General features: G+C 36.2%; 1 protein-coding gene across 1 annotated transcript in view; it reads right to left on the bottom strand.

Annotated features, from left to right (window-relative positions):
• Rad21l1 (RAD21 cohesin complex component like 1) overlaps positions 1-22317 on the bottom strand; it is a 28519-nt gene extending 6202 nt beyond the window's left edge. Inside the window, exons 1-12 of the mRNA XM_013159686.3 lie at positions 21955-22317; positions 20521-20694; positions 18900-19029; positions 17264-17357; positions 15188-15294; positions 11611-11781; positions 10948-11046; positions 9754-9864; positions 4907-5133; positions 4609-4708; positions 3736-3860; positions 1606-1692 (exon numbers count right to left, since the gene is read on the bottom strand). Of these exons, the coding sequence (XP_013015140.1) occupies positions 1606-1692; positions 3736-3860; positions 4609-4708; positions 4907-5133; positions 9754-9864; positions 10948-11046; positions 11611-11781; positions 15188-15294; positions 17264-17357; positions 18900-19029; positions 20521-20664 (1395 nt within the window). The 5' untranslated portion in view covers positions 20665-20694; positions 21955-22317. The remainder of the gene's footprint in view (positions 1-1605; positions 1693-3735; positions 3861-4608; positions 4709-4906; positions 5134-9753; positions 9865-10947; positions 11047-11610; positions 11782-15187; positions 15295-17263; positions 17358-18899; positions 19030-20520; positions 20695-21954) is intronic.
• Between the last annotated feature and the right edge of the window lie 5278 nt (positions 22318-27595).

Below are 27595 nucleotides of genomic sequence, written 5' to 3'. Positions count from 1 at the left end.
GGAACTGGTTGAGCCCTCATTCCTACCAGCAATACCTACTTTCAGGACTGGCTACACAGCATGGTCCTGCCTAAACTACATCTATGTCCAGAGTGATTTGAAAATATGGCCACTTTTTTTCCTAAAGAGTTTTCTAAAATCTACCCAGCTACTATGTATGCTTGTTCTCTTCTGGTATGTCCTTGGATAAATTAATGTACTAACATAGTTACATTATTGTCAAGTACACAAATGTTATTTCTGAAATGTAAAAATCTGTTGAAGATCCATGAAATAGTAGCTTCACCTATAATGTGCAACTAACCAGAAAAACATTCAGAATAGCCTGTGTGTTTTGCTAATTCCTGTCCATTTGATCTGTTTGGATACCCTACAACTGAAGCCATTGTGTGTAAAGCCCAGAGGATTTTTAAAACAGCTGAACTTGTGCTACATTGTGGTTTGCTGGACCACATGTGAAAACAACCAGTGCCAATGAAAGCAAAGAGAATGCAAAAATGAATCAACTCACTTATGGCTCAGCTGTACGAATGTTTCAGGTAAAAAGTGCAGATCATTTATTCTTAGATTATCCAAAGAATTCTGTCTGTATTCCATAATGAGAAAAACAATCTCATTGTCTTATAACTCATTATAAACCTGACTTATTTAAAAACAAATTAATATCAGGCATTAAAAAGGGTCTTGATATTATTTGCTTTGAAAACTTTTGCTAAAATTCCTTACAGTCTTAAACAGGTTTTCAGTTCTCTATGATAAGGAATGGAAAAACAAGGCAGTAACACACAGGGAGTCAGGCTAGTCAGAATTTACTTTTGGCTTTGCTATCAACATGTGGTCCTTTGAGCAGACCATTTTTTCTTTTTCTAATTTCTAAGGAAAAATACTCACACCATTTTGTAAATAAAATTTCAGATGTCCTGGACTGATGGTGGGAAACCTATGGCATGCGCACCACAGTCAGATGTTTGTATCACTGAAAGTTCTGAAAGGTTCACGGTTCACCATCACTGCCTAGGCTAAATCCCTAGTAAGCATGGTTTCTCTAGCAACATTTTTCTTTCTGAGACAGGGTTTCACTATTGTAGTCCAGGCCAGGCTTGAACTCACCATGGAGCTTGGGCTGACCTTAAACTCACAGGCTGACCTTATGCCTCAGCCTCCTGAGTGCTTAGATACAACCATGCCTAACTCTCTACATATTTTATAAGTGTTTTAAAAATTTTGAAACAGTAATTCTCAACTTTTAAAAACCTATCATTACCTTTGATAAGTATAAAAGTTCTACGCATTTTTAAAAAATTATTTGAAGTTTTAAAATAAAGACAAAAAAAGTAAAATTCTGAATGTTTTACCAAAGTATTCACAAACATCTCTATTGAGACTAAAAATTTAAATTATAATTTTAGAACATTACATGACAGTTCTAAAAACTAAATTTTATTTATTATTTTTTTGGTAACAGTAATCGAATTTACAACCTCATGATTTCCAGGCAGCCACTGTGCTGCTGAGCTATATCCCTGGTCCTAAAAACTAAATTTTAGATAAATAAAATATTCAATATTAGGAACAGTTTTTAAGAATATCCCCCCATGTATTTACCATTTTAACTGGAAAATGTTCTTGGACCAAATCATTCTTTATAGATGATTCTTCAGCAGCTGGAGGAGTCACTTCAGTAATATCCTGCTAAAGAAAATTAGAGAAAGATAAGTAATTCTGCTAGTGGTTATACAATCTAATTTTGTTAATCCTTTAATAATATGAATGAATTCTCATTTCTCAAACTAATTTAAGATGCTATTATATTCTCAAAATATTACTTCTAAAATATCCCAGGTCAGTAGTTCCTCACTTAAACATTTCTTTCCTCTATATGCTTCCCGCAAATAAAGAATGTGTAGATCCTTCCCTTCTTCCTTTCCATCCTTTTCCTTCCTATTTCCTCCTCCACTTCAGACCTGTGACACAAGTCTTTCTAACTGCTGAGATCATTTTCCTTTGAAGTCTTTTATCTAGTCCTAGCTCCCTCAAGCCAGTACCAGATGGCAGAGGAAAAAGACTGGCAATGGTCAGGCAGAGGGAGAGAGAGTAAGGGAAGGGATATCAATATCCCTTTCTAAGGCCATGACAGGAATTCAGACACCACTGCTGGAGCTGTCATTGGCAACAGGGAAGAAAAAATCGTGTCCTCTGAAAAAGGAGTAAAGACATAAAGGAGGAAGGAAATTCAGAAATTAGCCACTCCCCATCATCTCCTCCCCTTTTCCCCATTATAAAAGCTGTTGATTCCTTTTCATCTTCGAAGCATAATCAAGCTTCTTTCCCCAGCTGCCATCGCCTATCTTGGTTAAGAGTTTCCTCTAACAGGGGCTGGAGGTATAAGTGCCTGCTTGGCAAAGGCAAGGTCATGTGTTTGATCCCCGGTATGAAAAAAAAAAAAGTTTTCTCTAACATAGGTTACTTGACTGTTAACCTCAGCTCTTTAAAATTTTAGTCAATATAAAAAACTGTATTTTATTCTTTATTATACATATTTGTAGATTTATCATTGTTTTACTTTTTATGTATAGCCTACATTTTAAAGACTCTCAATTATGTAGTTACTATTATAAAAATTCTGGTTCATGATGATTTGAAAATGATTGCTCAGAATCAGTGTTTTCCTGTCCAAATTGATTGTTCTTTCACACGTACATCAACTATATTTCACATTTGTTCACCATTTTGGAAACAACTTAAGAATGGAATTGAAGGTTAAAACACAGCATAGGGTAAAAAAAGAGTAACAGGTAAATCAATTGCTTCTTTCTACTTCAAGCATATGGGAAAATTATATTACAACTATGTCTACAATAACTGTGCTTATATTTTCCTTCCACACATCATAATCTAAACATGTGTCTAATCATATTTTTCTGTAGGTATATTATAAGAAATACCTGAGCCTGAGGTGAGGCATATAGTACCAGCAACCCAGCAGATTACATTCATTGTACTATCAAAGATTTAGTAAAATATATCCTGCTTTAACGCATTGTGAAACTCTTTCCTTCCAAAGTATTTGGTTTCACTGTGGATTAATTTTGAACTCCCTGAGTGGTTATCAAAATACAGTGATGATGGAATAGATTAGAAAAGCACTAGTTTATTTTATCTAGTATGATAATACTTACATTTATACAACCAATGAAGTGACAACTGAGAAAATATGTTAAAGTGTATTGTTTCTATTTGTATTTTTAAATAGCTGTTTGTCAAATGAAGATTATATTTTCAAATAAAAAGTTTGATAATTTGTTTTGTTGCAGATCATTAACTTTTCAGATTCAAGGTCAAGATAACTGAAGACCTAAAATATATTAGTGGCAGGAAGGGTGAAGCTATGCTAAGAAACAAAACAGGGTAGAGTCCAAAAATATTCCATGACACATTGAAAATGAGGCCTAATACAGTTCTCAGGATACAGCCAGTTTCAAGGTTAGACAATGATTCATTTAACATATTGTGAAAAACACTATATCAGTGTCAAATTACTTTATCTTGTGATTCACTATCCTAAACTTTTAGAGAATATTCTCACAAATGAAAATATTTTTCCCTGTTGTTGTGCTACTTACTAAAGAAAATGTAGAGTGATAGAAGAAATATGATCAATAAAAGTGAAAAGATAAATTCTTTCACCAAAGCTGTGTCAGAAAAAACATTTTTATGATTCTCTGCTTAACTTACCTCAGAGTTACTATTTTTATTTATATCTTCATTAGAGCTACTCTTAAATTCATCAATTGTATCCTTCCAAATCTGGGGATGACTTAACCCTTGCTGGGCATTTGGCTCTTCTATCATGGAGATCTCTGAATTATCAAGGAAGAAAAGAATGTTTCAGAAAGATACCTTTTAAACATGAATCGGGATATTTTTGTTATAAAAGCATACTTCTCTGATAGACAGCTTGGGATCCCAGAACTGAAGCAAAGGGTGTACAAATTGTCTTATGGCTCCCCTAATTCTCACAGATTAATCTTCTGGTTCCCCCATTTGTCTTTATTACTTCTACCCATTCACCACAAAAGCTGGTTTTATTACTACCTTGTAATTGTTACAAAAATATTGTAACAATTTACAATTGTAAATACTCTATGGATAAATAGTAATATCTATGTCTCAGGTTAATTGTATTGTAATCCTTGTGAATTTTCATGTTAGTTGACCTCCCACTTGCCAGGCAGGCACTTATGCCACTGAGCTAAAACCCCAGCCCCATGTTAGTTGTTTTAAAGCAGAATATTATCCTGTTAGATATGAACATTTTCTTTTTTAGTGGCTTGTGAGTACTGACTTTGAAAACAGGGAAGGTGAGAAAAGAAAAAATAATGGTCTATATAGTATAAGTAATTTCATCGTTTTAATGAAGTCTTTCAGACAAAAATGAATCTGAAAAACAGAAAAATAAAATATTGAAGTAACTAAGTTCAAATACTCTAGAGACAGAATTTATATTTGAAAATAGTAAATTAGATTCCATTTCCACTCTGAAAAGTAAAATGATACTTTTGTTTCCCCGTCATTCTTCTTAACACCAACAGAATCAGGAAGTCTCACCTACTCCGTTTTGTCTTTCCAGTTCTTCCTTTACTGATTCCTTCTGTATCAATTTTCCTCGAAATTTAAAGCCAGAAGACAGAAAGCATTTTGTAAACAACTGTGAAAATACACAATTTTATTTCTCATTTTCGTATCAGTTCAATAAAGCTTATACACATACTACAAAGTGAAAACTATCATTCATATAACCCATTAACTTATGAATGGTTATCTTTTTCTCAAGTTCAAATTCTATTGCATACGTATAGTTTTATTCATAAACAAACATTGCACTCAAACGGAGAAAAACTATTACCACTTTCAGTTCGCCATGAATCAAATCCTGGGCAGCAGTTGACAGAAGAATGTCCACTCCTCCCTTCTTCTTCCACATCATTAATCTCTGGGTAGGAGGTGCAAGTTCTAAAACCATGAGTGTGTCGGAAAAGGAAGTAAGCTGTTTATACATAGTTTTGCTACTGATCTCCTTGACTGGATCTATAAGCAATCTCCTCTTTTTGCTTTTCCTTTTCTCAACAATGTCTAAATATAAAAAAAGGCATAAAAAGTGGTTGGTTATCCAGCTTTGTAAAATGATAAGCACTGCCTAAGAAATAACCTGCACAGTTTCACTGGGAAGAAAATCCTCTTGTCTCTAAAAATTATACTTTGCAAGGTTTTTTCACACTACTCTAGTAGTGTCTGAGAAGCCAAAAGCTGATACACTTTTTAAAGATCTTGTTCAAAAGTGCTTCGTAGGGACTCTTGACCTGCTAGGTGGGCAACTGAGGAAACGTGGAGCAGAGGCTGTATTGAGAGGTTTGTTAACCAATCTAGAGGCTAACATGCCTGTATCATAGGATAGCTTTTTGAGACATAATTTGTATTTGTTCAGTGTATTTTATCCTCTTCTGTTGAAATTAATATAAAAATTCAAAGTAGATAGCTAAATCCATGGTATTTTACTTCTTTAAGGAATTTTACCAGGCAGATAGCAGAAGTCAAATTCTTTAGCAAAACTGCAAAAAGACAGAAAGGATTAGATTTTTCAGTACATGAATATCTGAGATCAGATGGAGCCAGGAGAAACAGGTACCACCTTGTTGATGTGCTTTTGTAAAATCTTGGAAACATGGCAAAATCCTACAGGGGCTGCCTGAGGAGCTGTGACAATGAGCATAACAAACCAGTGTAGCTGATGATTCAAGGGTTTAGTTCTCGCTCTCATATACCTCACCCAAACTTTGATACTACATGGCTCTGTGCATACAGGGGGCTGTGCAGACTGAATTTCTTGCCAGTCCTGAGGAATAGAGACTGTTTTTAAAAAACTGAATATTTTATTCCCTGTATATCTGAGTTTATACACTGAACATTGTAGCAATTATGCTTCTAAAAATAAAAATGTTTTTCAAAGACTTAGTTATATTTTAGAGTTACACTTATTGTTTAATCCTTAAAACATTTTAAATGTGAGAGGTTTTATGGTAGACAGGATAGTTCCTCTCTTCAGAATCTTTTATTTGATTTTATGTTCACTTGAATGTTTATCTTGATCAGCCTGTAAATTTTTTTTTGTCTTTTTGAGACAGGGTCAAGCTGGCCTTTAACTCACTTTGTAGCCTAGGCTGGTGTTGAACTCACAAGAATTTGCCTGTCTCACAGCCTCTAAAGCGCTGGGATTACAGGTGTGCGCTACCATGCCCAGCACTATGTAAAACATTTTAAAATTCATTTTATTCCCATTCCCTCCCCATCCACCTCCCTCGTATCTCTAGATTCCTTTTCCCCATTTTTACAATAGCTGTTATTATTTTAGTTCAGGTTTATGACATACAATGATTACAATCACTGTAGGTATTTGGTACATGTACATGATACATTGTAAATCTATTCACATACTCTTTCACTAACTCTCCTCTCTCCTTCAGCCTCTCAGATCTTTTCCAATTTACAAAAAGACCTGTCTCCCTGAGTCTTTTTATTAATCTTTTATTTGTTCTTTACTTGTACTTTGTATTTAAGTGAGAAAAATCATATAGTATTTAAATTTGTGTTTTATTTTACTTAACATTTCTGATGAATCCATTTTTCCAACATATGTCTCAAATTTATCTTTTTTATAGCTGAGTAGTATTCCATTACATATAGATACATTTTCTTTACACATTTATTTGTTGATGGGCATACTATTTTCAGGATAAAAATGAATTATTCTGCAATAAACACTAGTACGAATGTGTTTCTGTAATACAATATCTTTAGTTCTTCTGGGAATATATGTAGAAGAGGAATAGCTTGGCCAAATGGAATTTCTATTTTTAGTTTTTTGAGAAATCTCCATACTTATTTCCATAATGATTATACTAGCTTATGGTCCCATCAACAATGTATAAAGGTTCTTTTTTCACCACAGCCATACTAGCATTTGTTATTACCTGATTTCTTGATAATTGCCATTTTTTCTGGTATAGATTAAATCACAGTGTTTAATTTGTGTTTCCCTGATGGCAATGATAGTAGATAGTAAAATCTAGAAGACAGCAATTACTATTGTTGGAATACAATGATTGTTATGATTTTGCCTTTTTCATTTCTAGTTGCATTGATGAATCCTTTCTCTCTCTCTTTTTCGGTAAATTAATTAAGGGTTTATCTATTTTGTTCTTTGAAAGATCCAGCTCTTTGACTTATTGATTCTTTGTACTTTGTAGTGTCAATTTCACTAGCTTCCAGTCTGAGCTTTATGATTTCTCTCCTTAAATTCAGTTTGAATTTTGATTTGGATTGTTGCTGTTTATTTTAGTATCTTGAGGTTTATCATTAGGTTATTTGAGCTCACTCTATTTTTTTTTTTTTTGTCTTTTTCCTTTTTATCGGTACTGGGGATCGAACTCACGACTACCTGCTTTTCAAGACAGGCACTTATGCCGCTGAGCTAAATCCCCAGCCCAGCTCACTCTATTTTTATAATGTTAGCATGATTGCAATAAGAGTCCCTCTTAAGATTGTTCTCATTGTGTTTCATCGGTTCTGATGTGCTCCACTGGCATTGTTGTTTGATTTTAGGACTTGTTTAATTTCTTCCTTGATTTCTTCTGTGACTCTAAGGGTATCGAGAAATGTGTTATTAAATTTCCAGGTATTTAGAAATTTTCTATGATTTTCTCTGATTGCTTTCCAGTTTCAATGCACAATGATTTGACAGAAAACACAAGGTGATTTTGATTCTTTTGTATTTATTTCAGCGGGCCTTGTAGACTAGTGTAGATCCTATTTTGGAGAAAGTTACTTGTGCTGTTAAGATGTATATTCTGCTATAGAGTAGCACTTGGTAGATATCTTTTAAGCTCATTTGTTCAAATGTGTTCAGCTCTGGTATTTATTTTTTGTTTAGTTGATCTATCTCTTTGTGAAAGTGGGTTACTGAGGTCATCCACTATAATTTTGTTGGTATTTGATCTGTTACATCCAGTAGTGTTTATGAGGACAGATACTCCAGTCTTCAGGGCACATATATTTGTAATTATTATCTCTTTCTGTTGGATTGACCCCTTATCTAGCATATAGTGGCTTTCTCAGTCTCTTCTGATCAATTTTAGCTTGATATTTACTTTATCTGAGAGTGAATTTGCTACCTGTGCTTATTTTGGGGCACTGATGCATGAAATACTGTTTTCCATCCTTTGATTTTTAGTCTATGAATATCTTTTTGGGCTAGATGAGTTTTTTTGGATGCAACAGACTGTTGGATTCATTTTTTTTATCCAGTCTACCAGTCTGTGTCTTTTAACTGAGGAGTTGAGGCACTTAATATTGGAAGTTATTACTGACAGGTACTGATTTATTCCCGATATTGCATTCATTTTTGTTGAAGACTCCTTTGTTTTTTGTTTCTTGTTTTCTAATCTATTTGATTTGCTTGATGGATGTAAGACAGATTCTATTGGAAGTCATTCAGTTGTATTGAAGAATTAGCTTTGAGGGTTTTGTGAAGATGTTTGTGGGGGCAAGGATGGGATGTAGGAGGAGGGAAGTGTATTTTAGAATTGAAGAAAGCTATGAGGTTTTTGGAACCTGTTGCTGTATTTGTGCACCTGTAAAATGGAAGAGAGTCAAAGGAAGACAAAGAGCTAGGCAAGATAAGGCAGAGAAAAAGGAATAGAATAGTGAAGACAAAAGGTTATTATGGGAGAACATTGGTGCGACTGAGAGAGCAGAAAATAGCAAATGAAAAACAAAAAGAATTTTAAAAATGAGAGAAACAAAAAATAAGAAAATATTGCTACAGAAGCCTAGAAATGAAAACAGTGAGACAAGAAGAGGGAGGGAAAATAAATACCAAGTAAATCAAAGTGAAAAAAAAATAGATCAAATAGTTCAACAAGAAAATTCTCATGTGATTCTCATGTGACAACTGTGCCAAAAAACCTGAGTGTTTGCACAGTTTCCTTCTTGCCTTAGTCGCAGTCTGATTATAGATAGCCACACCAATTTCTACTTTTCCCCCATACTTAAAACCTGAGCTAATTCAGTCTGAACAGTTCTCCACTCCAGTCAGCAGGTAGGATCTGATGCTAGCCCTGGGTTTGATTTAGGAACTGCCCCATCCCATTGCTGTAATACTTGGGCACATTCCTGTACCTGCTGGGGTCCACAGGAGTCATGGGGTATATTTTTGAGCAGACAGAGGTCTCTAGGATTCAGCACATGGGAGCACTCACTCATAGGAGGGTGCAGGCCCTGTTCTCTTATCTACTCTCTGCCCAGAGATTGGGGTGGTGGGTCCCTTTCCTGCAGTGAGCACGCATGAGGATGCCTTGAGACTATAGCATTTCCAGTGTTTAGAGTAGAAGTCAGGATTATAAAACTCCTTAAGGGAAAGAACCATGTTTTCTTTATTTCTGTGCACATAGGTTAATGACTGAATAACTTCTTGAACTGCATTAAATCTCTCTTAAGTTTTCCAGAGTTTAAACTTGGATATATGACTTGAAAAGACTTGAGTACAATGAAAGAATTACCTGAAATTTTCTTCATATTCTTTTCCTATTGTATTAAAAATTCTATTACTAGACTATCTCCTGTATTTTTTGATTAAATATCTCAGAGTAAATAAGAGAGCAGTGTATCAAGGATAAAAATAACATGAATGTGTCTGACCTGAAATGTCAACTGGCTCAAGAGCAAATCCTTCCTCTTCATTTGATAATAATGTTACTTCACCCAGTTTTTCATTCTCATGCAGACATATGCCATCTGGATTATCTGGTTCTACAAATTAATGATGCCATTAAAATAATTATAAAAACATATGGTTATTTCTAAGCTTAGAGACTGTATGAGGTGAACACTAACTGAAGATTATATTGCTAACTGGAGTTATGTCTGAGTTCTTAGGACCATGTTATTAATAGCAGTGAAGAAATTCAGAGATTATAGGGGATCCACAGTGTTTGGGTGAGTAAACATTATTGCTCTTTTTGTACATATGACATCTAAGGATAGTATACAATCACTGTGGCACTGAAAACAGCAGCAGCAAATAAAATAAATGTTGGATATAAATTTGATATGTTGATATTTATATTCTATTGAATCACATTAATTGATTTATAACAAACTATAAAATTTTACTGTCTAACTCTTCTTACATTTTCAATTTCTATTATTGCATTAGAAACCAAATACAACATTGAAAATTGTAGAGAATCAAAATAGGGCAAGTTGTACTTTTAATTTTAAAGAAAAATCATCCTAAAAGACCTCAAATCATCTGAAGCATTTTGGTAAGGATTTCAATTAGGAAAAATATCTCATCTTTGTAGTGTCCCTCAGAAGTTATAGATTGTATACAGATTATCAAGCAATACCATTTATTTATTTATCATGCAACATATGTTATTTTTAGGGTTCAATAGTCCAATATTTGGGCAAAGTTTTAAAGCATGCTCTCAGTCTGGGTTAAAATACCCTTCGTTGTGCCTTTTGCAGAACCTAAACCTCAACACTGTAGGAGGCTGACATAGGAAGATTATGAGTTTTACCCAGCCCAGGCTTTTTCACAGTTTAGAGAGACTGTCTTTCAGTCAGCCAGTTAGTCAGTCACTCACTCTCTTCCTCAACTATCAGTTGGTCAGCAGAGGGGGTAGCTCAATGCAAAGACCCTGGGTTTAACACCTATACTGCAAAAGAAACCAACTTCCTATTTCATGGTGCCCAGAATCAGACAAAAAGAGTGTGAGGAATATTCTTTATCTTTTACTATATTGTATTGCTACTTACATGTAGAAGTTTTAAGGCTTAATTCAAATAAATATCTGTTCATTTTCGACCCAAAGGAAAATTTTAACATACCCATTATTGTACTGGGAAGCTCAGAAGGCCGGGAAATGTCTCTGTTTAAATGCGTGTCTTCTAACAGGATAATATCATCATCATCTTGCAATAGATTGTCTTGAAAAGCACAATACATACTTTGTCATATAAACTTGAATCTGTCACGTACTCACATAACACTTATTAACATCGCTTTATGTAAGGTATTGTGAAGGGACTAGATAATATAAACTAAAACTTTCAAAATATGTATTTTACATGACAGCAACCTTTAAAATATACATATGTAGTTTTCTCACTTTTGCTTATACTACTTCTATAATTATAATACACAAATAAAATGTTAGATTCTTTAGTAGTCCTACAACTAGTGTTAAAGATGAAAATCCTTCCCAGAATATAATGTAATGTATTTTGTGAGAGATATACTAATCTCTCTCTCCTCTTCCAAAAAATTAGGAATTTGTAAAAATAAAAATACACAGTAGTTCCCAACTTCTATGGAAAATATATTTAAACAAGTGGCCATTAGGGCAACCCTAAATATGCATAGACTTTTAAAAATTGTGTGAAAAATGAGTTGACTTGCATCACAAAGAAGGATATTTGAAATTTTAGTTTCATGTCATATATTAATATATTTGATTGAATACTTGATTTTGATATGGCTAGGTAGCATACCAATCATTTCTCCTGCAGATCCTTCATCTCCAAATCCATCTCCACTGTCACAGAACAAAACTTTTTCTTCAGTGAGACTTCTAGGACTATGTTCAATTAAATGACCACTGGAGTTCAGTAATATGTTGTCATCAAAGAAACTATGTCTTCTGAGAATTTCAGATTCTTCCCCTAAATAAATGTATATCATTAATGTTGTTATTAATAAAAACAAATAATTTTAGGGTTAGAAGGAAATGGAGATGTTATCTAGTTTAAACATTCTTATTATATATATATATATACATATATATATATGAAAAATGACAGTTGAAAAAGATCATTCAAATTATTCAAATAAATCAGTCGGTTAATCAGCAGAGATTAGCATTCTGATATAATACTCTTTCCAATACAATAGGAAAAAAGCCAAAACATTAAAATTTATTAATTATTGTATAATTCAATAATTTCCTAGAAGGCAAAGATACCATGACAGTAGGACGATTTCCTCTACATTAAATAATTCAAGTTTTACTTGACCAACTATTATTTCATATAATTCTAAGCATAATAGATTGAATTGTTTTATCCATAATAAGGGTCAGGAAAAATAAGGAGCATATATGCTTTCTTAGGAAAATGGAAATGTAGATAAAATATTAAAGATCAGGTTTACAACATTCATCTAATAAATATTTATTGAATATGCTAGAAGTTGAAGATAGAATAAATAAAAATGATAAACACAGTGAAGTAGCATTAATGTATTCTACATATTATACAACAGAAGATATAATCTTTATTGTACAATGAAGAAATACATCAAAGAAAGGTTTTGTAATTAACTTTATAATTTATTTGCCATCAATAATAGACTAATCAATGACAAAGCCAGGAACTGAATCCAGCTCCCTCTAATGCCAACTCTGTGTTCTGATAGTTAATATGTTACACTGATATTCTTTTTATCTCTTGGGTTTGAATCTTTAGGTCCAGGAGTCTAAAACTCTAGAGGTCAGAGGTTGGTAGTCCCTTTCCTCCAGCAACCTATTTTAAAGAAAATCATGATATTCTTTGACTGATGATATTCTTTGATTCATATCAAACATTCTTCAATAGATTTACATCTCTTTCTCTTTATATACATAAATATATATACCTAATATATATATATACCTACTATATATACATATCTTATACATGTATCGGGGATCGCATTCATGACCTTGTGCTTGCCACATAGGTGCTTACACGGCTGAACTAAATCCCTGGCTCTAGACCTACATCTTTAAAAAATGAAGAATTGAAAACAGCAATCTTAATCATACTAGATTAAAGACCTGACCAATAGAAAAGATTAAGTGACTTTTAAAAATATAAGAATATGTTCATACAATGTGCAATTTGATACCTCTCAAAAAAATCAGCCTTGGCCAAAGAATAACATATATGAACAGATACTACATTCTGAGCACTGAGCACCACATGAATCTGAGGTTACAGAAAAGAAATAGCCACTACCTTCAATTTTATACTGAAATACAGAATAGGATGGGTTAATATTTAAACATTTCTTAAGGAACAGTAAATTTAAGATTGTTTTTAAAAGTGAGAAAATTCTTATATTGGTGGAGAGGACTGAAGGCAAAGAATAAAGGAAAAAACAACCTATGCTATTTCTAGAAGATATCTCGCCTTTACAGAGAGGGCAATAAAGCTCAGAGAGCTTAGACAATCACTAAGCACCAAACATTAAGCAATAAAGTTCTGATTCAAACTTGGGTCTGTTGATCTACTAAGAATTTGCTCTCAATGTTTTGAATTACATAAGACATAAAAATGTGAACATCTAAATTGTATTGGTTAGATTGTAAGACATTTGCTTGAATATGGCAACATGTCCATATTAAGGATAAAACAATCTGGGTGTATCTGTAACTCCAGCATTCTGATGAAGGAAAATTATAAATTCGAGACCCAAGCTGTGGCAATTTAATGACTTTGTCAAAATACAAATCTCAAAATAAAAAGTGATAGGGATATAGCTCAATGCAAAGGATCTGGGCTCAACTCCTAGCCCTGGAGAAAGAAAGCATAGAGTACAGTTGATATACAAGGTGATAAATTGGAAGAAGTCTTTGATGATAGGCAAAGGAGTTCAATACAGTATCACAGGAAACTAATGTACTTCAGTAGAGGAATGTGATACGAAAAAATGAAATTTAAAGATAATTGCTTTTGTAGAGATGTGGAAAATGTAGAAAGAAAATAGAGTAAGGTTTGTAGGAGGGCAGTACAGTATTCCAGTTTTTTGATATTGGTGAACTATAGAAAGAAAACCTAAGAGACATTTCATCATTAGTATGAAGCTTAAAGAAAGTACAATTGAAAGCAATACTAAAGTTTCAGGCATGAAGAAAAATAATAGAATTTACAGGAAATTTTATATAAAGTGTTGTGTCCAGGAAAGTATACAATTATATCTCTAGGTATAGATCCATTCTAGTCCAAGTATGGTCTGTGGACTGGTGCCGGTCCATAATAAAAACTGCAATTAGAAGCAAATGTTAGAATGATTTATAGCAATCTGACAGAATAATTTTATATATGTTGACTAATAAAAACTTAAGATTTTTAGACTTTTAATTTCTACTAAAATGAAATTTGAATTCATTTTAAATTTTAGGAATTTATTAAATTTATACAAAAATAAAATAATGATATAGACAAATTAAAAATAGACAAAAACTATAAAAAGAGTTCTTCAACACAGATGTTTTGAGATAATAGAAAGAAAGAGAGAAGGAGAAGCTGAGATAAAGAGGTAGTTCAAACATTACTTCCTTGACTCTACCCCTGAACCAAGACAAGTTTAGGCCATCCTTCTCCTACGCTGTTTTGGGAAGTGTAAGAAATTCAAAGATGAACATGGCACAGATCAACCCTCATGGAGTTTGTAGACCAGCATAGAAGGCATATAAATATCATGACACAAGACAGAGATGGGCATGTCAGAAAAAAAAAGAACTATATAGCAGAATCAGAGTATGTCACTTCAATTTTAAAGTACACTCACTTTGCCCAAACATTGTAACATTTAAAATCAGTTCAGTCTGTACATTCAGTGTGATAGTATTCCCTCCTCCTCAATCCCAAATTTATTTAAAATATATTATTTTACAACTCATAGTCATCATATTGTAGGAAATATGATACTTAAAAGTTTTTATGTAGCAGACATATAAAACTTTGTATGAATGTTAGCTATACCAATTATTTATTTGTATGTCTCTCTCCCAGCCTAAAGTTCCTTGATGGCAGTAACTCCTTCTTTTAAACGTTGGTACTGGCCTGTGTTTATGATAACATCTGATGTATTATAGAGTATTCAATAAATGGTTATACACCGAGAAAGAAGGTATACCCTAAGAATATCTTAGAATTAACATCTGTACTAGAAAAAGGTGAGAAAATTTTGGGAGAATTATATTTACATAAACATATTCATTCTATACCTAGTTCTGCAGATACTGTTTCAATATAAAAATGTAAATATAATTATGACTTATAATTTTAATTTTTAAAAAATTCTCACCAAAGTTATCTGTTTGGAAAAGTAGATCATTGCCATCCTGTTCTCTAAGTGTAATTTCTTCAGGTCTGCTTTGGTTCTGAGTGAATTGCTCTGAAATATCAATCACACTATAGAGAAATGTTAAGATTAGGGAAACTATACAGATAGATCATGATACTTGTATAGTACACTTAAAAAGCCTGAAATAAGAAAATTTTATTATACAAATGAAGAAATTTTTTTGTTTTCTCAATAGTTATATGTATTAACATATACACAATCTCCATGTTGACAGGTCCAATGGTCCTTTTCAGTTTTTAACTTACTTGTGCTTGAAATAGATGCTTACTCCTGCAAAGTCTAAATGTTGTGCCCCTCTGATCTGTAAGTTGAAATCTAATAATCAGTGCAGAGGTATTAAAAGATAAGGCCTTTGTGAGGTAAATAAATCATGAAGTCTCTGCTTGATAAATGGTATTAGCAGTATTATCAGGTCCAAAAATGATGCACTGCTTCTTCCACGTATGAGGACATAGTGAAAAAACTTTCATCTATGAGCCAGGAAGCAAGACTCCCCGCCCCCATCACTGAATATGCTGGTATCCTGGCTTTGAACTTTCCAGGCTTTGGGGCAGTTGTAACAAATAGATTAAATTGACCTATTTACAAGCAACAGCATTTCACTGCACACAGTGCTGGACATTAGGTACTCTAAGCTCAAGGCTCCATCAGATTCAGTGTCTGGTAAGCATGTGTTTCTCAGAGATGGCACCTTCTTGCTGTGTTTTAGGTAGCAGAAAGTTTCTCAGGCCCCTTTTATAAGGGCACTAATCCCTTGAGAGTTCTCTACCCTAGTGACCTGATCATTACCTAAAGGTACCACTAATGGGATTAGGTTTCAATGTCTGAATTTAGGGAAACACATAATTCAGACAATTATAGATGTGCAACTGTCATTTCCAAAACTTAACTTACTTCCTTTTCTTGCCCCTTCTTAAATTTGCCATTCCCTAGTGATCTTAATTTTATTAAGTGGTAACTCCACTCTCATGTCAAAAATCATGTGGCATTCTTCACTTCTTAGAGCCTCACATCCAATTCAGCAGCAAATCTTGTTGGCTCTAATTTCTACACATATCCATAATTTGACTGCTACCACCTTGACAAGATGAAGGTAAGAAAAGATCACAGATACTATCTTCTTCTATCTGGATTTCTAATAATCTCACAAGTTCCCTGCTTCCTCCTTTTCCTCCTTATAGTAAGAAGCCAGAAAGAGCATGCTGAATTCAAGCTAGTCTCTATTCAAACTCTCCTGTGCTTCCTTTCTGAGTAAGATAAGTCTGACTGTAGCCTCCTGCTACTTCTCTGATCTCATTTATATACCACTCAAGCCCCTCACTGACTCCATTCCAATCTCACTTGCCTCTTTGCTGTACTTTGGAAGCACCCAATACGCTCTGTTTTAGAACCTTTCCACTTGCTCTAGCTAGTTTTCACCCACATTATTGAATGAGTGGTTCTTTTATTTCCTTCAGTTTTCTGTTCTTATCACAAAATCCTTTCCTGAATACTCATTATTTTCTATTTTTCTTCATACTAGATCATCTAGTTGTTTCTTGGCTTATTGTATATTTATTTATTTATTTTGGCACCAGGGATCAAACTCACAACCTCATGCTTGCCAGGCAGGCACTTGGGCCGCTAAGCTAAATCCCTGGCCCCAATATTGTGTATGTTTGTTTAATGTCAATCTCCTCCAACTAAAGTGTATGATCTATGAGGCCAGGAGCTGTGTTTTATTCATCACTGTCTCCTCAATGCTGAGAACAGTGCCTGATCTAGGAAAAGCACACAGTGAGTACTTATTGAACGGACAGATGAATATATTGACAATATTATAAATTATATTTGATGAATATAATGATAAATTTTTGTTGGTACACTTTGGAATTTCACATTAAATTTAAATCTGTCAACTGTATGTGTACTTTTTCATTTGTTAGATACATTTCATGTGCCACTCTGAAATTTGAATAGGAAAACAATAAAATATCAATAAAATCAAATTTCAGGAAGGTAAACAAAATAATTTACTTTATATTATGAGTGTCAAAATCATAAAATTCTTCTGGTAATGTAATAGCATTGTAAGCTGCTTCAAAACTCTCTTTTGGGAGGTCAACCAGTCCTGAAAAAGAATAAAAAATCACATTTAATAAGTAATGAGGCAGTATAAAATAAGGAACTCAACAAAATCTTTATTTATTTGCTCTCATTGGACTTCTTTGCTAGTCTCTTTAACTGGTTTCCTTTATTTACTCCTGTCACGCTGCAGTCCCTTCTCCATAAAACATAGTAATAGTTTCCAAAAGCAAACTGATCAAAAACTTCTCATGAAACAGTTTAGCAACTTTTATAGTACATTTTAATAAAAGCAAAATGTCTAACTGAGGCCTTTCTTGCCCTGCCAACCTATCAAGCATCACATGAGGACACTGTTCTCCTCACTCACTGTACTTTCTCTAGACATACTCTCCCTTCTGTTTCTTGAAAAAATCAAGCATGTTGTCATCAAAAGACTTTTGCCATTTCACCTGTCTGTTATGCCAGTCCATGTGGAACTTATTACATGGCTGGATATTTCTTACTTTTCAAGTTAAATTCTATCCCCTCAGAAAGATTTTTCCCAACTTCCCTAACTAAAGTAAACTTCTCTCTTATTTTGCTGCAATGTTATGTTTATTTTCCTTCATAGCACAAGCAGTCCATGTTTGACACAAAGTATAAGATCAATAAATATTTGTGGAATATATAAATGAAATAATAAGTGAAGAGATGAATATTACTTAACCATAAATTTAACTAGAAATATTTTAAAATAAAGAAAAATTTTAAAAACCCTTGTCAATCCTGATTCAACAAAAGTTGACTGAGAGAATAGTTTGTGCAAGGCACCAAGACAGATACCATAAGAGATTCAGAAAGTGAACACAACAAAGATGCTTCCTTCAGAGAGCCTAAAGACTAGTGAAGCAGAAAGACTGGTATCTAAATAACCATTACCCAACATGGAAAATGATGAATGTTTTAAAAGTGGAACAAATGCCATATACATTATATTTTGAAAACATTATATTTATGAGACATAAATTTCCAGCATTTTGGCATGTCCAGGTATTTTGATAGTATTTCATAAACAGCATACAACTTGATTCTTGTGAATTATAAAAAATGCCAACTATTGGTATTTGGTTTGTCACTTATACTATTTCTAATTTCATTCATAAAGACAAAACACATTCAACAAACTAAATAATTTGTTAAAATGGAATACAGGAGTTCTGGGGGGCTGGGGATTTAGCTCAGTGGCATAAGCACCTGCCTTGCAAGCAGGCTGTCATGAGTTCGATCCCTGGTACTGATAAAAATGAAAAAGACAAAAAAAAAAAAAAAAGGAATACACGAGTTTTTTATATATAAGTTGTGCTTTAATCATATTTCTTATGTAATACATAGGAACATTACAAATTTTAGAAAGCAAAACCTTTTCCTGCAAACATAGGAAAAAAGAAAGGGAAATAATATAATTTATCCTTAATGATGGAAACTTGGATTCAATCATTCACAAAATCACCTGAATTATAATTTACTGCCAACTGAAAGACTCTACCCAACTAAACATGCAAAAGGGAACCAAGAAGACTGAGACAAACTAACATTGTATGTGTACCTGGGCGGAATGTCATCTTCATTTTAAGAAATGCTTCACTGCAGTCGGCCAAAAGATATTTTGCCTTCCTATCATAGATTCGAACAATTCCCAAAAGAAGGTGTCCTGAAGTACGAAGTGCAATTTTCACCTTTCCATAATTTTAAAATTAGAATAAAAATTAGGTTCATAAGTTTTCAACTTTGAAAGTTACTGAAATTATAAAAATTTCCTCTCTTTGAAAAAGATATGCCTTATTCTTAAAGTAAATCACTTAAATTTTATCTCTCCTTGTAAAATGATTTTTTTTGCTTATTTCATAAAAATGATCTAAGGTGGCATTTAAGTGCCATGTACTACTATGAATACTGCAGGAAGAATATAAATTCTGTAGTCAGGCAGACTGGGATTTAAATCTTAACTCAGTTGCTGAGGTTGACTCATGTAACCTTCATGGACTTCAGTTTAATAAAAATGGCTACAATTTATTTTGGACCCGTCAATGTCGCAAGAGCTTTTTTCTTTCTTTCTTTCTTTCTTTCTTTCTTTCTTTCTTTCTTTCTTTCTTTCTTTCTTTCTTTCTTTCTTTCTTTCCTTCTTTCTTTCTTTCTTTCTCTCTCTCTCTTTCTTTCTTTCTTTCTCTTTCTTTCTTTCTCTTCTTTCTTTCTTTCTTTCTTTTTCTTTCCTCTCTCTCTCTCTCTCTCTCTCTGTCTCTCTCTCTCTCTCTCTCTCTCTCTCTCTCTCTCTATCTCTCTCTTTCTCTTTCTTTCTTCCTTTTTTATCTTTTTTGAGACGAGGTCTCGCTATGCAGTTCAGGCTCACTTTGTAGCCCAGGCCAGTCTTGAACTCACAACGATCTTCCCACCTCAGCCTCCAGGATGCTGGGATTACAGGCGTGAACCACCACGTCCAGCTCCAAGAGCTTTTCATACATTAATTTATTTAACTTTGACAACAATATCTATTCATAAAAGAAAAATTCTATCTACCCAGATATATTAAGTGGCAAGCCCAAAGTAATACAGCTATTAAGTGATGAAACAAGGATTAAATGTAAATTTGAACAATTTAAGAGTTAATGCTAACTACCACTTCACTAGGGATACAAGAAGCCTTTTAAGAAGTATTAAATAAATTAATAAAGATTAATAACATACAGTAATCTTTTAACTATGATTCATTCTTCTCTCAAGCAGGTACAGACTTAAACTACAAAAATATTAAGATATTTTAATACAAAATCTGATGGCTAGTTTATAGCTTTATAATGAATGAACACAATATTTTATGATATGTTATTTTTTAAGTTTATAATCAATCTTTTTTTATACCCTCCCCATTCATTATTTTCTAGAAGTATTAACTAGGTATCTACTATATACACAAAGAACAAGATTACAAAATATATATAAAACAACCTTTATACCTCAGGCTCCAATCAATTTATGATAAATACATGAACAAATAATCAACAGAAACCAATACATATTTATGTTCAGACAATAATTGCTATAAGGCATTAAAAGACAATCTGAGAAGTACAATTGTCTTGGAAATTTATTTAACAATATAAATGTATTTAAATTCCTTTCTTCTACAGAAGTTATGGCAATACAAATTATCATTTTAATCAGTAACATACCTTAGGTGAAATAATTTTTTCAATGGTTGTCTCTAGATTACATTCAAATACATGGGCCTTTGTGAGTTTCTTCTCCCAGTGAGCTGCAAGCCATATTTTGGCCAGTGGCCCTCGCCTATTCATAAGCACATGGGTGTAGAACATGTTGCTTATTCCTTAGTTATATTTAATGAACTAGAGAGAACACAAAAATATATTTAAGGCCAGTGATATAGCTCAGTGGCACAGTACCTGCTTGGCAAGCACCAGGTCCTGAGTTTAATTCTGGGCTCCAAGATATATATTTCAGTAGTATTTCGTGGCAACAGTTTTAAATTCTATAAAATAACATTGATTATCACTTAATTCAATATATTATTCAATTCAGAGTATTTTCTTGAAAAAAAACAATCTTTATAAAATCTTAAATGAATGACAGAGCACTAGCAGATTGTGAGTCACACCTAATTTAAATGGATCATAACAGTCAGTCCTGTTTGCACAGCTGGCAGCTCATCAATCTCATAAATGGATCATAACAGAGGATCTCTCTTAGATTTTCTTTATTTTATCCTATGTAGGATTTCCATTCTTTATAACCGAGTATGGTTAAATAAATAAAAGACGAAGGCTAAAAAATAGGCATCAAAAATAGGAAAGAATAAGAAAAGGTAGACAAAGTATGGAATAGGAAGTTAAGAATTTGAGAAGTATCACTTTCATACTCAAGTATTGAATGTCATTGTTCTCTTCAAGATGCTCTGATTTATTTAACAATATGTTTTTGAAGTTAAAAATAATAGAATTCCAAGTGACTATAAAGTCAAGAACTAAAAAAGAAAAATCAAGAAACTAGAAGAAGAATCAGAAGACCAAGAAAAGAAAGAAGAATCGAATTTAAATGTTTTGAAAAATATGAGAAAATCTTCATTTTAAAATAGAAGAAATCAATGTACATATAAAATGTACAACTTAAAAAAATTTAAGGCTTTATGAGGAAGCTACAAATGAGAAGGAATGTTTTGTAATACTTTGGTTGACCCCTACAGAAGAATAAAATTATTGCTTAATATAAGTAATTTTAAACTGCCACTATGAAAACTTCTATTTAAACTTTCGATAACGGAACACTGAGCCAAAATGAACACAAAAACAAAGCCAGTCACAGAATTAAAAATTTAGGTGAACTTTGATCAATGCCCATTTCTGCCACGAGAATCAAATCATTACACCCACCTTGAAGGTTATGCAATTGACCAAACCATATTCCCCCATGACACAACTAGAGATTTTGATGTTTATGGCTTGTGCCTAACCCTGGCTCCACTTTTCTTCTTTCTACTGCGTATATTTTGGTATACTGGAATAATATTAAATTTACCTTCTAAAATCGCTCTTCGCCACATGTGTGAGTACTTTTAATGTAATAGCCTTAAGGGGTCAGGTGGTGCATACCTGTGATCCCCAGTACTCTGGGAGAATGAGGCAAAAGGATCACAAGCTCGAGCACAGCGAGGTCAATTCAGCGTGGTCCTCTATGGCAGAGAGAAGTTGGGGATTTAGCTGAGGGGTGAAGGTCCTAGGTTTAATTTCCAAATATCACAATCACACACACACACCCCTCAAAACCTGAGCCTTGTGACTTAAAATTCCCGAGCATACCCTACCCCGCCACACAACACACACTCCTGTCAGTATCCTCAGGACGAGACAGAAAGTAGGAGGCAGGGACCGCGCGGCCTGGGCTGCGGTGCGCGGATGGCAGGCGAGGGCGGGAGGCCGGGGCGGCGGGGAGGAGCGCGGGGAGCGAGCCCAGCCAAGAGGTGGAGACTTTCTGGACGGCCAGCACCGCGCGAGGGGCGGGGAGCCGGGGTGCCGCGAGCTTCCAGGGCTGGGAACAACGCGGGGGGCAGGGGCGGGGGGGGGCTGCTGTCAGGGCCAAGGGCTGAAGTGTCCACAGCCGGACACCTCAAGGGGAAACTGAGGCCAGAGGGGTGGCCCCGAGGGCGCGCGCAAGGGGATCCCAAGGGCTCCCTCAGGCTGGGTCTGTGCGGCTGGCGCCGCGAGCTGAGGGGGCCGTGAGGAGCCGGGCTCGGGCTGTGGAGCTCGCAGTGCCCGACCCGCTCCTGCCCTCGCGGCCTGCCCGGCCTCCCAGGCTGAACCCTACTTTCAGCGCAGAGCCTGAGGCTAGACGCGCAGGCCAGCGCTCTGAGGAGGCGCCCACAGCGCGAGCCAGGTGTGAGGCGCAGAGCTGCAGCGCCGCCAGGCGTCCCCGGTGCGCAGTGGGGCGTGGCGAGGCTTGGGCGGGAACTGGGTGTGGCTTAAATAGGGCGCGCCGACTGGAGGGAGCTTGGCAGGGGGCCGGGGCCAGACTAGGGGTGTGGCTGCAGGAGCGGGTGAGGGGGGCAGGGGGGTGAGTAGGGGCGGGGCGCCCGAGCCCCGCGGGCAGACTCTGTTCAGCCGGAGCCCCGAACGAGTGATGGACTAAAAAACGGATGCTACACTGTTAGCTGCACGAAACTGTGAACACTGTTTGTTTTATTTATTGCCACATCTCTACATTATGAACAGTGCCTGGCATACAGCACACGCACAATAATTTTTTGTTTGTTTTTGATTTAACAAATCCAGGCCTGCTGAACTGCAAACAAGGCTTCTTTTCATTGCTCTCTAGCTATTCCCAGTTTACAGGCGTGGTGGGGCACTTCATCAAGATCCTCTCATCTCTGCCTCATTTTCATTTTAGTTAAGGTCAAATGGAGGGTTAGAGGAGAAGTGTGACTTGTCCTAGGTCACTCAGTCAGTGAAGTTTAAAGCCAGCTCTCTCTGAAACCAGAATTTTCCATGACCCTCCTGCAGGGGTGCACCACTGTAGGACAGAGGACTGATAGGTTGGTGGATTTCCTGAACAATGACTTTATATGGACACTAGGTGGCGCCCCATCACAGTGTACAGCAGTTAGTTACCCTCATCTTTGTGGGATATGGTGAGAGGAAAAGCCATGTGAGATGCCCAACTTTGAACACAAGTTTCATTTGTCCCTAGAGTCTTGCATTTGCTTCCTTCGCAATTGGTCTTTACGTCTCGTTCTTCTGTCAAATGGAAAAATTTACCAGTCAGATCTGACAGCGATAGGCATTCCTCAGTATCCTTGGGGATTTGGTTCCAGGACCTCAACAAATATGAAATCCTACAATGCTCTCTAAAATAAAATGATGTAGCATTTGCATATAAATTATGCACAGCCTCCTGTATATTTAAATTACTTCTAAACTACTGTATAATACCTAATACAATGTAAGTGATATGTAAATAGTTCTTATACTCTAATGTTTTAGGAATGACAAGGAGATGTCTGTATGTGTTCACAACAGACACAATTTTCTTTTTTATGATGGGTTTCTTAGATCCACTGATGTGGATGGGGGACCATGTGTAAGATTCTTATCCTTACACAAAGGCCAGAGAATGACTGCCAAGGAGAATGAGAAGGAAATTCCATTTTTTGATCTTCATATGTTGTAGAATGAAAAAAGGCATCACATCCTAACATCCTAACCACTAGAACCTGTGCATATTATATGAAAAAAAATGGAGGAAGTCCTTTACAGATGTCAGAAAGTTAAAGATCTTGGTATGGAGAGATTGTCCTGGGTTACCTGATAGGTCCTGAAAGCAATCGTTAGAAATGTCATAAGAGGTAGACAAAGGGAGATCTTACACACACAGTAGAAAGCTGTCAGATGACCCCTGTAGAGACTGGAGTGATGAGGCCTCAAGTCAAAGAGCACTTGCAGACAAAAGAAACTTGAAAATCTAGGAGAAACTCCTCCTTAAAGCTTCCAGAGGGAGTCTAACCTTATAAGTGATACTGATTTCAGTCCAGTGAGTTAAGAGAAGAAAGTGGTTTGGGCAAAACAAGACAGGGTGGCAGAGTAGGACAGAAATGCTACCCATGAACTAGGGCTCAGGATCTTCTGAGAGCAAGGAAGGATGTGCTGTACTGGGAACACTAAATTCTGAGTCTGCCTACTGTCCAGGAGAGCTCCAGAGTTTTCATCCAGGGTCCCAGTCACATGCACAAAGACCACTTTGTGCAGACCCCTCTAAAAGGAGGGGAAAAGGCCACAAGAGCCTGGCATCTTTGCCTTCTCTCTCCACAGCATACCTCTCCCTGCTGTGGCTAACTGGGAGAGCAACACTGTCCTAATGAGAGATCTGGTTAGGCAGAAGATGGACCTGAGATTTAATGTCATCACTGCCTTTCACTCATCTAATACTCAGGGCAACTTCACTCCCCTAAACATCAGTTTCTTCATCCAAAAAATGGAGATAAGAAATTACCCTTGTAGAGGTGTTGAGTGCAATAAGGCTTCATCAGTGCTATAATATGGTGCAGGAAGTTAGAGAAGATGATTGACAGTCAAAAGAATAGCTAACATACCACTCATATAGTCCTCACTGGCTGACAGGGACCCTGTTAACTTGTTTATTCCTCACAGAAAACTCAGGGCACAGGTAATACCAACAGCTTCATCTGAGACACCTTCAAACTGAGGCCCGGAGAGTCTGATGACCGGCCCAAGGACAACAATTTGGAATCTGAATGAGATTCAAATATAGGCATTTAATTACAGGAATTTGGAACACAAGGTTTGAACTGTATGATTTTTACACAGGCAGTGAGACTTCAAGCTGTGCCTACAACACCTGCACTATTTTGACCTAAAAAATGGCACTGCCATTATTCACAATAAGAAAAATTTACTGAACACTTCTTATGTGCCAGGAACATGTTGACTCACTGTGTTGGATCACAGCACTGTGAGGTCATTTCTTTTATTACTTCCACTTTTTAGAGTAGCAAAAAAAAAAAAAAAAGCACAGAAAAGGTATGCTATTTGCTCAAAGTCACAGAACTGATAAGACCTAGGATTCAAACTAATGTCAAAGTCCACTATATTTTATAATCCATGTGTTGATGAGGAAGAGAAGGATGATGACGAGGAGAAATAAATCTACTTTATGTCAACAACCAATCGTGTACACATGTCAAAAGATGAGCTCACCAATCAGGATTCCCGTTCTATGGACTCTGATTTAAAGAAGCACCAGGAAATTAGGCATAATAAATCATGCCTATAATCTCAGCTGCTTGGGATGCAGGAGGATTATAATCTCCATGCTAGTATGGGTAGTTTAGCAAGACACTATCTCAAACTAAAATGAGGGATCAACAGTAGTAAAACACTTGCCTAAGTATACATGAAGCTGTAGGTTCAATCCTTGATGCTGCAAGGAAAAAAAAAAACTATCAGGAAAATGAACTTGTCAGCAGTGAGACTGGAGCTGAAAAGATTCAGAAAGAAGACCAGTAAGTAAAGTGCAGATGTGAGCTAAAGAATCCCAGCCAAATGCTGTGAGGAAATCCAGGCTTCATGGAGGGGTCATGTTCCATCTGACAGCTTCGGCTAAGGTCCTAGGCAATAGCCAGTGTCACAGTGTCACAGCCCGTTGTGTACCTTGGTGATGATTCGAGCCATTGGCATCATTTGACTTGGCAACACTTGAGAATCTAAGGAATAGCTGAACTCAGGCAACTCCTAGACCCATGGGAAATAGAACTAATAAAACCATAAATAGCTGTTGCTATAATGAAATAATTGTTGTTGTTTTAAGTTTGGGGCACTTTGTTACACAGCAATTACATTCTCTGTCAAGTGGCACAGCCATCCCAGAGTGGAGCCTAGTCATTTTGCGTCAGTTACAGAATGAGTTCTGCCCTAATTTGCTCTGGATTTCACATATTGAATTGTTCTTGTTCCTAAGTTTTTAGCCTCTGACCACATTAATCCTTTTGTTATCTGTGTCCCTGCCTCCCCTCATTCTGGATGTCAGGCTTAGGTATGCAGTCATGTTCTTGCTGTCTTAGTGGAGAAAATCTTGGACTTTCCTTTCTTAGACCACAGTTACATGTTCCCATGGTGCTCAGAGGCTTCCCTGCATGGACATGATTTTAGCTTGGCCCTCTAGGATCCATGATCAGGATGTTCCTGCCACTCCCATTCACTGTGCCAAGCATCTGGGCTTGGTGTGAGCTTGTTCTGAACTGGGATCAGGAACTGAGCATTTGTTCCAGGAGTGAAGTCTTGGAGCTCAAATACCCATCAGAGGTATCAGCTTGGAGGCTCTAGGTCTAATGCTGGGGTGTGAATAGGGATTGGCAAGAGCTTTTGGTCTGTGACCCAAGGGGAAGCAGGAGCCTGTGGGAAGCAGGAACAAGTGGAGGATGCTAATGGTAGGCACTGGGCATGGGGCACCAAAAGCATTTCTACATTGCAGGGCCAGAACCAGAGCTCTCTATATAATGGCCGCTAACAAGTCTGTTTGTAATTGTCAGTTTCACAAATCAGCCCCTAATCACACAGCAATAATAACAAGCTGCCATTTATTGGCCTTTCCAGTGCCGAATGTTATATGAAATAATTTATATGTATTATTCCATGTAGTCTACCCAAGGATCCTATGTGTAAATACTACTATTTTCCCTTTCTTATAAATCAGGAAATTGAGGCTCAGGATGGCTGAATTTGTCTAAGTTGAAACAGTAAGCAGAGATCTGGGGTGCCCTCACTGACCTCTCTGCGTGTCTGGAGGACTCTGGATTTCTGCGCCCAGACTGCTGGAGTTCCCTCAGGCTTCCAGGTGCAGTGAAGGAGAGAGGTGGGTTTGAGGCTTCCACATCAGCCTCCCCATTCCCGGCTTCATTTGGAGACCTGCTGAGCTCCCGATAGGTGGGCTGGCCCACACTACCAGCCTAGCCCAGCCTGTTTAGCCGCCGCGCCTGGCCATAGGTCTGCAGAGGAGGAGCTGGGCAGATCTGGGGTGCCCTCACTGGCCTCTCTGCGTGTCTGGAGGACTCTGGATTTCTGCGCCCAGACTGCTGGAGTTCCCTCAGGCTTCCAGGTGCAGTGAAGGGGAGAGGTGGGTTTGAGGCTTCCACATCAGCCTCCCCATTCCCGGCTTCATTTGGAGACCTGCTGAGCTCCCGATAGGTGGGCTGGCCCACACTACCAGCCTAGCCCAGCCTGTTTA

Source organism: Cavia porcellus, unplaced genomic scaffold (assembly GCF_034190915.1).
Source record: "Cavia porcellus strain 051 isolate PalLab524CR breed Dunkin Hartley unplaced genomic scaffold, mCavPor4.1 scaffold_5, whole genome shotgun sequence".
Classification (NCBI taxonomy): domain Eukaryota; kingdom Metazoa; phylum Chordata; class Mammalia; order Rodentia; family Caviidae; genus Cavia; species Cavia porcellus.
The sequence above is the reverse complement of the archived record's forward strand: the minus strand, read 5'-3'. Positions and strand labels throughout refer to the sequence as shown.